General features: G+C 34.9%; 1 protein-coding gene across 2 annotated transcripts in view; it reads right to left on the bottom strand.

The window, feature by feature from the left end:
• LOC150077274 (uncharacterized) overlaps positions 1–13,530 on the bottom strand; it is a 136,323-nt gene that overhangs the window by 45,169 nt on the left and 77,624 nt on the right. The window contains exon 5 of one of the 2 annotated variants that reach the window (XM_090386430.1): positions 1,845–1,928. The exons of the other annotated variant lie outside the window; for it this stretch is intronic. Within the exon in view, the coding sequence (XP_090242556.1) occupies positions 1,845–1,928 (84 nt within the window). The remainder of the gene's footprint in view (positions 1–1,844; positions 1,929–13,530) is intronic. 2 annotated transcript variants of the gene reach the window in all.

The following is a 13,530-nucleotide window of genomic DNA, read 5'->3' as shown; positions in this document are numbered from 1 at the left end:
TAGTAAATCTCTAGCCATATTCATGATAGCATTATTGGATTCAGTAGAAGCACCTGTGGACTGAAGATATGCAAATGTTTCCCTAATTCAAAGACATGAATAATTAGACCAGTTAGTTTGATTTTCATTCCAGGAAAAATTATGGAGTCACTGGTTAAAGTTACAGGATTATTTAGACAGAAATTTAGTTATACTAGTCACAGCATGTATTTGCTAATGGGCAGTCTTGTCTGACAAACTTATTGGATACTATGATATAGTAACAAACTAGATGCAAAAATTTGATATTTTTATTCAAGAAAGCTTTTGATACTGTTGCATGTAGACTGCTACACAAATTGGAGCAGTGTAATATTAAGGGCAGGTTGAGTGGAAGAAGACAGTTATCAGTGTGCACTATGTTTTGGAGTAAGGTTATTAGCAAAGTCCCTGGAACTGTACTGGGCCTCATTGACATTAAACCTAATGTCAAACAAAGTTTGTAGATTATACCAAGGTTGCTAATCATAGTAATCAGGATATAGTAATGCAACAAGATCTGGATAAATTAGATAGGGCTAAGTGGAAATTAAAGCTTAATAATGTCAAATGCAAGGTACTGCATAAGGGTAGCAATAACTCCAGAGTAACAACTGTGTGGTGCTACACTCATTGTGGAAAATGAGAAGGATCTGGGGATAGCTGTGCAGTCTGATATTAAGTTCAGAGCAGTGCAATAGGGTGCCAGGACAATTCATGGGGTTTTGTCAAAAATACAGGAATTTTGCCAGCAGGGATAAAAAGGTGATTATCCCATTGCATAAGCTGTTTAATGCTTAAGGCAATGGGTTTGACCAAATCTTGAGATTCACCAAATCTTGAGTTTGACCAAATCAACAGATTCACTTGTATTACATACAAGTGAATCTGTTGGAACAGATCCAGAGCAACAAGATTGGTAAGGGGAGTAAGAGTGCTACCAGGAAAACCTTGGGTTTTCCTAATTTTAGCATTTGCAGACTATGCACCTACAAGGAAATGGTGTTTAAGGCAGGCCCATGCAGAGGGGTTATGGGGCCTTATTTTATGTTGACTAATCTTTCTTGATTGGGCCCTAGATCAGGGCCCTGGTGTGGAACATCAATGCACCCCCATTTACACAGCCCTGGTTTACAGCCTTGAATGGCTGGAGTAAGCTCAATGCTTATGGAATTGAGACTACACAAAGATAAATTCAAGTTGAAGGATGGTTGTGCAGAAGTACCTTTAGCCAGAGTGGTTGATTGTTGGAACAAATCCCAACCAGTGTTGTGCATGTTAATAGTTTAAATTCAAGGAACTGGATAAACTCTTAAAGGGGATGAACAGGTGAAGTGAGAAGTGTTGACTCTTTGGCTGATTCTGTATAAGCTTTTTCTTTCATCATTTTCCATTACTATATTGATAAAAGATGTACAATGTTTAATGGCAAAAAGGTATTTTATTACTTATAAAACTAGTTGATATTTTAGTTTATGAAGTACTTGAAGTATTTAATGATTTTGACTTAAAATCTGTAAGTTTGGTTAAGCAGGCTGGTATTGATAATATAGAATTAGTTTCCCCTAGAAAACTATTGCATATACAACTTAATCAAGTTTTCCTATTAATTGGTTGCCCTAGAAGCAAGATTTAACTATGTAAAAGTCTATCAACTGTTTTACATAGTTTTGTCTAATTCTAGGATTAATTATGATAGAAGTATTTTCAATACTTTGTTTTCAAAAATTATCTAGATTCATTGTTCATTACTATTGTTAATGAACAATGAAATTAATTTGACTATAATCTTACCTCAAAGTATGCAAGTTCAAGAATTTACTTACCTCCAATATCATAATAATGAAAAGAACAGATGCTGATGGAGTAGCCAGTTTTTCAAGTATGAAGTCAACTACTTCTGCACAATCCTGCAAGTTAAACATTAGTAGCTGGGTAGTTGCAACAAGTTTACTGGTGATAATTTTCTTAATACTTGACTTTTAAATATACTGACAGGCTATTATTCTGACAATAGCATGGCTGTTTTTGCTAAATGTTTTATTCTAAGTTTGAATTGATTATATTGTTTGTCAAATTGGACAAAGTTTATAATTTATATTAAATTAGCATTATTTTCATTAACACTGGGAAAATGTACCACAAGCATTTCAGGTTGTTTGAATTATATTTTTCTAGAAAAAAAATTGATTTTAATAGTACTTTAAAATTTTAAACATTTTTAAAACCTTTAAAGTTGTGGAGGATTAAGTACTTAAATGAAATGAATGTCAAGTATATTATATAAGTAATATCATTTATTATCCATAACTACAGTTAAAATATTCTGGTAGACATGATCTAAGGATGCTGTTACTTAATTGTTACAGGTGATTCTCTTGCAAATCCTTTTGCAGTATTTGTAGCTATTGAGCACAAGAAAGTTCTTTTGTATATACATTAAATACAAAGACTGAAAACATTTTATGGATAAATATTTCAAGAAAAAGTACTGAAAGGAATTCAGTCATTAGTCAAGAGTCAGATAATTGAGTATACTTCTACATCTGACTGTAGAGAAATCACCAAGGGCAGATTATATTAGTCACATAATTGGCTATAATTCTGTTTGAGTCAAATGTTACAGAATATTTGAATGTTACTGTATTAAGTGATGATACACTGACAAGAGGCATTAACGTTTGTTAATACTGACTTGCCTCCTTTGCAATTAACAAGGCATGTCCAGAAAGTTCAAACTTGAGTTTCAATATTTTGATGTCCTTTTATTTTAGGTCATTTGCCTTTTCCTGAAGATTGAAGTTTTCAAAACTTCAATAAATCAATTCTGTTCTTGAAGGATGGATGCAATATTTAAAGTCACTGGAGACTAGGTTTGGGATTTAAGGTAAGTTGGTTTAGCTGTTAAAACTTTAGTTTTAGCAGTTTTAGGTTTAACAGAATCCTGCATTGTAAATTCTTTATTCCAGTAAATAATTCAGAATTACTCTTCAAAATTTAAGGTTGGTCATATTACCTGCTGGTTAAGCAAGTAATTTTGGGAATTATGCTATATATGCTTCCACACAGCACCACCTTCCTTTTAATGTTTTGACCAAGAAGTTAATATCTTAGGATCCATGATAAACTTGTCTCATTACCAGTAATGATCATAGAAATTTCTTTTGAAATGGTACTAAAGAACACAAGTTTATAAGAAGAAATAAGCATGTTGGCAGTGTTGAGTTATGGGACTCAATCCTTAGGCATTTCAATATGGGTAAATACTTGTTTTTGGTGCTACCAATGCCTTTTAATTAAAGCTTGCAATTTTTTCTAGAGTATTTATTGATAGGTTGTCTTCATCTTTGAAGACCTTTGATTTTCCATCCACACATTTATCTTATTGTATAAGAGATACAAATGTGGGGTAATAATATAAAAGTGCAACTCCCTTTATATACTTATATTTACTTCGTTTCCTTTCAGAAGGCCTGTTTTAATTTGATGTATCATTAGAGAAATTTAAATAATACAAGTTAAAGTATTTGCATATACTATGTAAAGAAGTGTTTTATAAGTCATTAAATGTTACTATTATTTGCAAAAAACTTGCCTTTAGTTCATCTTATTTTCCAAACTAATTTTAGCAACTTGCTAGACATTTGTCAAGCCAGTTACTCAGGACAGATATGTAAGGTATAAGATCTAATTAGTGCCAAAGCTAAATTATCCAGTTAAATGTAAACTGGATAAGTTCCTTAAACTGAAGCTCATCTTCAGTCAAGGCCAACTCTCAATAACCACAAGGTTTCAATAAATGAAAAACTAGAACACCTTTTTGCTAAATTCTAAAACTTCTGTAGTGCTAACTGAGTGGCTGTACTCCTATACTATGGCAACCTAGTTATTTGGGCTTTCAATTTCATTCTTGAATTACAAATTCTTGAATAATAGGCTATATTATTGAAAAAATAAGACAACTTTTGATCACTAAAATCTTCATAAAACATGTATTCTGGCAGTATAACACAATGAAAGAAATAACTGATATATAAACATTTAATCACTGATTAAACTAAATCTTTAAGTGGACTACATATGTCATCTGAATACTAGTAGTATTGCTTACAGAATGCAACTAAAGCAAGTCAATTTCACTGTCATATGCCTCCTATCTCAGAATGTCCTTCCAATATTCTACCATAAATGTTTTTGGGAGTGTTACAATACACTCCCAAAACTAAATACCCATTCATGCATCCCAAATCATGTTTGGTGGTTGTTACTCAAACCATTGGTGCATTGTGTTCACCCACAATGTCAATCTAAGGTTGACATTTATTTATAATAATGAGTAGCTGTTTGATACTGAGAGCAACTAAATTAAGATGTTTTATATTTATAATATATCTTTCATGATCAAAAGATTAATATAGCCATGAAAATGATCAATCTGGCTTCATAAGCCAATTTAGTTATAACCTCAATCATGAAGCAGTAATCTGAATAAAGATTTCAAACAAACTAAATACCCTATATAGTTTTCATCATGAGTGATACTAATTTTTGGAAAAATTTTAGCAAAATTAAAGTTTCACTGACTTTATCAAGTCAAATGTATTTAAGTTTATAACTGAAAGCTTGACTGAAGTTACAAAAGCATAGAGATCAGCCTTTCAACATTGCTATGTTAAGGCTTACTGAAATGTCATCCTTTTGGCCTTGGACAATAATCCTTTATATAAATTTCAATTTATATTTAGTTGGCATTAGGCTCAAATTTTTCTTTAATGCAAAAAAGGTTTAACTGAAAAAAAAGTTTAAATCTATTAACTTACTCACTGGCCAAAAATTAGAAGTCTTTTCCAATTAGCATCAAATATATAAGGTGCTACCCAAGAGTTCCCAAACTATTTATAAAATAACTAAGCATTAGAGGCATATGATGCAAGAAAGCAAGCTTATTCAGCATCAACCAAAAAAAAAAGACTGCTCCATTTCACACCTCCATTTGTTCCAAATACCTGTCCAGCTCAACCTTAAATTTATTTAGGCTATCAACTTCCATAAAAGGAAGTAAGTCTGTTCCACCAACCAACTACCTGCTGGCTAAAGGCAAACTTCCACACATCTGTCTTTCCTCAATTTGAATTTATGCCCTCAGGTGATTATTCTTAGCAAGAATAAGAATCCCATCAGCATTGAGCATGTTCAAACCATTCAAGGCTTTATACACCTCAATCAGATCACCTTGCAGGTGCCTAACCTCCAGACACTGCAAAATTAGCCCTTTGTTTTTTTTTTTATTTGGTAGTTGTTGGCACATAGGCGTCTGTGGCCATAATGCACCTCCCAAGGTTTTTGCAGTACTTTGATCCAAGCTCGAGGCGGGAATCGAACCCGCGACCTTTGGGTTGCCAGGCAGGCACTTTACCCACCCGGCTAGCCCGGTCGGCACCCTTCTTCGTAAGAGCAATGCTTTGTTCTATTCATTAATTTTGTTGCCCTTCTCTGTACTCGTTCCAATAGCTCTACCTTAAAATGAGGCCTCTAGACCTGTATACAGTACTCAAGGTGTGGCCTGACCATTGCCTTATACAAAGGGATAATCACCTTATCCCTGCTAGAAAAATTCCTGTATATCATTGACAAGACACTGAGCTACTCTTGCAGACTGTCTGCACTGCTCAGAAAATTTCATATCTGCCTGCACAATTACCCACAGGTCCTTTGTTCTCTACCACTGTCAGTGTAGTACCCCACAGAGTTGATATGTCACTCTGGGGTTACTGCTTCCCATATATAGTACTTCATACTTACTTGCCCTGGGTCTTATTTGCCACTGTCATCTTTTAAGTAATCCCTTTAGTATAAATACTAATCCCAGCACTTCTCCCATGATTTCAATGAATTCTGAAAGTCCTTTGTCATAGTATTCAGCACCACCTGCTTTTTCAAATCTCCAAGCTTGATTTTCATTTGTTCAAAGAGTTGCAGGGAGCCAATTGTCATGTTGTATGCCAAAACTGTACCACAGTGAGATGTGTGGACCCATGGGTTGTTATGAAGGACCCAGTTTTGTGCCACTTCTCTGGATGTTTCCTCCTGACAGCTTTCCTTAACCACCCAGGACATTGCAATAGAACTTTGCATCATTTATCCCAGGAGGGACAAATTCCTTATGAATAATCTTGTCAATATCCAAAACAGACCAACATGGACTTTACATTGCTCCTCACTTGTCAGGCTTTCTTTGATCACAGCAAAGATGGGCTCTTCCACTGGGATGATTGTTGCTTGGTTATACTTATATACCCAACTTTTGTCACCAGTGATAATAGAAAGGAAGTTTTGATCACTCCTGACCTGTTCTTGAAGATCTCTGCTAACTTCCATGCAATGCTACTTTTGGTGTTCACTCAGTAACCATGGCACGAGCTTGGCCACAATCCTTCATGTTCAACTCCTGACACATACTGTACAATAGTCGTACAATGCCACAAATGGTCATGAATGGTCTACCTGTGGTCTTCATTGATTGCTGACTGAACTTTTGCAACATTTTCTGGGGTGGTGCTTGGATATGCAGAGTAATCTTTGTCAACCAACATTCAACTGTTTTTAAAAACTTGAACAGTGGTAAGTCTGCATCTGGCCTAAAGCATTGTCACCAAAAGCTTGTTTCAACTTATGGGTTTCTGCTGCTGTATCATTAAGGAAACAACTTGAAGCAAGCATGTTACTCTTTCACATCAGCCATTGCAACAATTGCAAACTACTTGAAACACTGCCAAACTGCACAAATATTCAATGACTATCCAGCCAAACACCATGTGGCACACGATTTCACAAAGAATGCATGCAGTGTTACCTAGTGTCAACTGAAAACTAGACAGTTCCCATGCAACATTCAAATTTTGGGCACATTTGGGTAGCACCTCAGATGTAAATACAAGTTGTCACATGAACAGAAGTTCTCTGGTACCAGATAAATACTGTATGCTATGTTAAGGCATCTTAGATCTGGTCATGTTGAGGATAGGTGATCTGATTTTCAGGAAGGCATTTGTTGGAGTATGTTTAGAAGACCAACAAACAATTTAGCAAAATTAAGAAAACAGGAAATTGCTTGTATCAAAAGCAACCATTTCAGAAGTATAAAACGAATGCAAGCCTAAAGGAGAATATATCTCTAAAAGGAAGAAATGTCAAATTACTCTAAGAACAGGAGTGCTGGAATGGAATTCAAAGCAAATTGTGTATCAATAGGAAATCTAGCATGCAGCAAGTGACTAAACAATTCATTTTAGACAAATTACCCATTTCTAAATGATTCAGTGGGAGTTAAACCTGAAACATGTACCTATACAAAACCATTTTTCTGTAAAAATACTAGGTTTTACTAGGGTAAAACTGCTAGTACCAAGGCTGGACTATGGATAAAGATCACATGGTCTAACAAAATCATGTATTTTTCACCAATGGTAGGGTGAAAGTATGGTTGTGAAACAAAGCCATTTTATCCAAACTGTCTCATTTCCACCACTTCAGTAGCTGGGTGTGGTATCATTGTATAGAATATGTACTGTTAGTATAGACTACTCCCTGTTAGGATGTAATGTTACCTCCATTAAACTTGTTGTATTAGACCAACTTAAATTTTTACCTGGATTACAGATTTTTAGATGACAATATCCACTGCAAAAATTGCATCTAAATGAGTCAAGGAACATTCAAGATTTCCAATCTTACCCTGGCTTCTTAATTCCCAGATTGAATCTGATTAAGAATCTGGGATATATTGAAGAGGGTAGTATGGCTTTGCAGTTCTTTACCAACCAGATAACCAAATATCCTGATGGAAGAATGGTCAAATATAGAGCTAGACTCCCTCAGACACCTAGTGGAATCCATGCCATGGATGGCTGTAATTAAAGAAAAGGTGGCCATAATGAATATTTAATAAAGGTTCTAAATTTGTCCAGTGAGTATTTTCCAAATACTTTCTGCAGAAGTCAGATTTTTTTAAGAGCATACAAGTATTCAAGGTCATTCTGCAGTATATTGTCTATAGGCTGAAAAAATTTATAGCAACTTGTGGGATATACTTATGTCCCACCTGTGATTTGACTATAGCCCTGATAAGATTTGAACCCAAATCACTCCAAATGATGAAGTAGTTTGCCTATGTACTGTCAAAGGAGATAAGATTGGTCCTAACCAGAATGCTTTCAAGAAGCACTTAATTTAGTGTACAATTTTATTAAAATACTATACCAATTACTGTATTCATCTTCCTTTGGCTATATTTTATATATAAAATAATGCAACAAGGATAGACAAACTAAATTATAAAATTTAATAAGGGCATATTTTTTATAAATGGATTTAGACATTTTATAGATTGATTTATACATTTAACTTGGTATAAGATCAAATACATTATACAGCTGAATTTCAGGCACGCTGTTTAGCAAATTAGCCATTTCATAGCTATGTATGTCATCTTATATGGGCATTGCTTTGTTACTTTGAAGAATGAATAGCCAAAGTGTTATTCCAATCCTATTTTAATTGGTGGTTCATGAGGCCAAATATTACCTTAGAGCTAATTAGCAGAATAGTAATATTATAAATAATAAATACAGCAAACTAGAATTGGAACAAGGCCAAATGAGTATACATCAGATAAGACTTACCAACCAAAGCTTTCCCAATGGCTTCATAGAGCAACCAGAAATAGAATTTGACTAATGAATAAGCTTAAGTATTTAAGGGTGGATGATGAACTAATAATAAAATTAACAGTATTACAGCTATTAAAATAACCTAATACTATTCAGTGTTAGCATCTGGGCAAGGACTGGTAACTTTTCTATAATAGAAGAGGCTTCAGTAATTCTGAAAAATAACCTATTTATATCCTAACTAAATGGAAAGATGCCTATGATATACTAAGAAAAATCAATTTAAATTTCATTTTTTAGTTAATTTTGTACTGCTATTGCATCTTAATTTTTGACTGGAGAATTATAGTGCTATCCTGAAGGCTGGGCAAATTCATATCTTAGCAATAAACTCATACACCAACCATAAGAATTTTACTGGAAATGAAAATTAAATTAAAATAAATAAAATTACTATATGTATTTACAAAAACTGATATTATAACAAATTAAATTATGTACATTGTAAAAACATTAAAACTAATAAAATCCTTGCAATAAAATACTAAAATAAACTGGATTAAAAGAAATAAAAATGGTAAGACACCTGGAGCTTTTGGAAGCATTGGCTTCCTTCCTCAGCAGTAACAAAACTTCCTGCAACATTTCCTTATATAACAGACTCACAGTACTTATAAACATGGTTTAGTTGGTGGATGGTCTGAACTGGAAGCAGGAACAGCTCGGTAGTGTGCCAAGCAAAACTGTTCATCCATACTTAGGACAATGGTTTCAAACAGAGGATGCATATCTCTGTCCCTATTCATGTTATTGTTGTCAGATGAACTGATTAAGCTCTCAAGCCATTTACAGTTCCAGAACCCATGCACTCAATCCACAATAACCACAAACCACATCCTCTGGGGAGATGTGATGCTGCCTCTCCCAGAAATGCTCTGCCACAGCAGACTTGTAATCAGTGGTTTTTATAGCATTTGCATGCTCCCCCAGATGATCCTTGAGCTGTCATTTTGTCTTGCCCACAACCGGGGCATTTTATCCTGTATACCACTCCACTACTCAGGTCCTTTGCTATTGGGTCTTTTACTTTGCTTTTGTAAAAGACCCAATAGCAAAGGACCTGAGTAGTGGAGTGGTATACAGGATAAAATGCCTGGATTGTGGGGAATGTTATGTGGGCAAGACAAAATGGCTCAAGGATCATCTGGGGGAGCATGCAAATGCTATAAAAACTGCTGATTACAACATGTCTGCTGTGGCCAAGCATTTTTGGGAGAGGCAGCATCAAATCTCCCCAGAGGATGAGATTATTGTGGATCAAGCACATGGGTTCTGGGACTGTAAATGGCTCAAGAGCTTACAAGTCAGTTCATCTGACAATATCATGAATAGGGACAGAGGTATGCATATGCATCCTCTGTTTGAAACATTGTCCTAAGTATGGATGAATGGTTTTGCTTGGTGGGCTCCCGAGCTGTTTCTGCTTCCAGTTCAGACCATCCGCCAACTGAACCACATGTATAAGTACCGTGAGCCTGTTATATAAGGAAGCCAATGCTTCTGAAAGTTTCAGTATGGTCTACACCTCAAGGAGCTTTGGCAGGTAAAAATGCTTGAATAGAAGACTATTTGCAGAAACAATCAAAATTGCCTAGAGACTGAGGCAATTTTGGTTGTCAAGAAAGCTAGTCTAGTTTGAGGAGCAATTTAATGCTAAAAGAAGTTTCCATTCTTGCACCATCCTAGTAGGAAAGGAACTTAGAATAGAAACAGGGGCCTGCTGAGGATTTAATGCTAGTGTAAAATATTAATCCAGGTTTCTTACTGTTTTTATCACTTAATCCTGTTTATTTTAGTATATTTTATTGCAAGGATTTTATTACAGTTTTAATGTTTTCACAATGTACATAATTTAATTTATTATATCAGTTTTTGTAAATACATAGTGTAGTAATTTTATTTATTTTAATTTGTAAATTCAGTTACAGTAAAATACTTATTTTTATGGTTGGTGTATGAGTTTATTTATTGCTAAGATATGAATTATAGTGCATTGGGACACTAGTGCTATGTCCCAGTGGTGCACAGAACCAAAGTTTAGCATTACTGTTAGATGACAAATGAAGGTAAGGGACACAAGGTTGTACTAATCCAAGAGGAGTTAACTAGTTTTAGTTTCTAAAGCATTAGAATAAATATTGCTACTTCCCTGAGATCTCCTTTGAAGTCTAGCTTGATATGTGGTCTGATGAATACCTATTGGCATTGTTCAAAGTTTGCTATATTTAAAATAGCATGGCTATAAATTTTATTCAGTTGCTAGTTAGCTTTCAAACCAATTTAGCCCCTAGTAACTACCACTCTAAGTCTAAAGAAAAAACTGATATTGGAATTACAAATAGCTATACAGAAGCTATTAATTTTTATTGAATATTTCTGTTCTACAGTTCCTGTAGAACAATGTCTATGTAAAGTGAATAAGATTAAATTCATGTGCATAGCTATAAAGAAGCCACTATTGTGGCTAACAGCCCTATATCATTAGTTAGCAAAAACTGGATAGCTCTTGAATAATAAACCTGCTTGGAATGCAGCTGTATAATCCATTTCATCTCACAAAATTAGACAAATTACAGTATCATTAATGCTATGCATTTGCAAATGAAATTTGATAGCAAGATCAATTCTTGGCAAGGACATCAATAGCAAGATTAGGCTTAATGAAAATGCCCTTTAATTTTGAATAAGCCTAAAACTTAGTTCTTGACAAGCCTTGACCTAGTTCACATTGGCCTTTAAGCTAATTGTCTAGAAGCTGTGTAAAGCTACTTGGTAAAGTTTCAGTATGGTCTACACCTCAAGGAGCTTTGGCAGGTAAAAATGCTTGAATAGAAGACTATTTGCAGAAACAATCAAAATTGCCTAGAGACTGAGGCAATTTTGGTTGTGTCAAGAAAGCTAGTCTAGCTTGAGGAGCAATTTAATGCTAAAAGAAGTTTCCATTCTTGCACCATCCTAGTAGGAAAGGAACTTAGAATAGAAACAGGGACCTGCTGGGGATTTAATGCTAGTGTAAAAAGATTTAAAGTTCTCCAGGAACAAGAGTAATGAGTTACTCAATGCATACAGTACTAGAATAAATAACTTACACTAAAAAATTTCCTTGGGAACAGTACTATAAGCAAGTGACAAGGTTAAGAAACATTAACCTGCAATTGATTATATTAATGTATACCAATGCTACTGGATATAATTAAATCAAATACATATACAAACAAATTAAGTAAAACAAATTTATCTTTTTGTGAAACTGATTGTTATTGTGTTTATACCAGATGATAAAAACAATTCAGTATGAATATGGATCAAATTAGAGTGAGCAAATGGAAGATGTTTTGGTTAAGTTGTACAAGCTTGCTTCCTTGAATCATATGCTTCAACTAAAGCTAAATGAAAGATTTAGCACACTGCACCAGGGTTAGAGAAAAAAGGATTTTGCTAAAGAAAAAAAAAGATTAGGAATTAAAAATGGGTAAAATTTATTTTACCTTGAAGAATCATCTATTCCCAATAATGGATCCACTCCTACTTTAACCCTTTATTGGTCACATGGCACATTAGAAATTTGGCACACCTATTTAAGGGTTAAGGTATTGAATGTAGTATGGTAGGCTATGCCAGATGTGACAGTATGTTGTAAACTGCAACCCTCCTAGGTTTTATGACTGTCAGGTGCATCAAGATTGGTCCAATAACCCAATATCCAGCCAACAGGAATTGTGCAGGGTTACAAAGGCCATAGTCAAACATAGTACAGTCATAACCAAAAGAGCATTTCACAATGCCCAACTTTCATCTTATCAGGAATATTGTAGCCAATCTCCAATTGGGTTCTACTCCAGCCAAAAAAATGTTTTGTTGAAGAAAGATGGCTCAAGAACAATACAAAACTGGAGGTTTAGAAAAATGTTTCTTGGTCTGACAAATCAGTTCTATTGTGGTGATGGAAGGACCAGAATACATTAAAAACAGCATTTTCCATGGACTCATCCTGCCAGGCATCAATACAAGATGGTGGCAGTATAATGGTGTGAAAAATTTGTTGCATATTGTTGTGCCACTATTATGGTGACCTATTGATGCTAGATGTACTGCCAATTTATCTGAAATCTTTTGTGGTAATAGTATCCACTTACAAATGGTTTTCCAACATAAAATACACCATGATACAAGGCTAGAATTACAGAATTGGTTCCATGAACATGAATTCATTCTATTATAATGGCCTCCTTATACAACAGGTATTCATTTGGATTGATCTGGTGACTAAGGTGGAATGAGCCAAGTGGAAATATACAACCATCAAATTTGTAACAAATGGCAGAAGCAAGAGTCAGCATCTGACACTTGATATTGTTTGGTCTATGCCATGAATCAAGTCAGTTGATAGGTAAAGGGGAACTTACTATAAGGCAAGTGTACCCAATAAAATTGGCTGATTAGTTTGGTGTAGCAATCTGTCAAAGGAGTTCACTACCCCTGATTAAGGCATCCACTTATCCAGGTGGTGACATAGCTGTTCTTGGAATCTACCGATTTGCTGGTTTGTCAATCTGTGTGTGCCGTTTATTTACCTCCACCAGTTTCTGAGGATTCTGTCCTTAATCTGACAGCATGGCTGTCATCCACAATCAATCATCAGCAAAAGCTCATCATCCTCAGAGACTAACCTTCCACTGCCAGCCACAAAGAAGCTCCTAGATACTCTGTCATTGAACATGTTGGAAATGGGCATTGGTCTTATTCATGTTCCTCCCTCACACAGCAATGCCACCCTGCAGCA

Source organism: Mastigoproctus giganteus, chromosome 12 (genome assembly GCF_048544385.1).
Source record: "Mastigoproctus giganteus isolate SK-2022 chromosome 12, ASM4854438v1, whole genome shotgun sequence".
In the NCBI taxonomy this organism is placed as follows: domain Eukaryota; kingdom Metazoa; phylum Arthropoda; class Arachnida; order Uropygi; family Thelyphonidae; genus Mastigoproctus; species Mastigoproctus giganteus.
The sequence above is the reverse complement of the archived record's forward strand: the minus strand, read 5'-3'. Positions and strand labels throughout refer to the sequence as shown.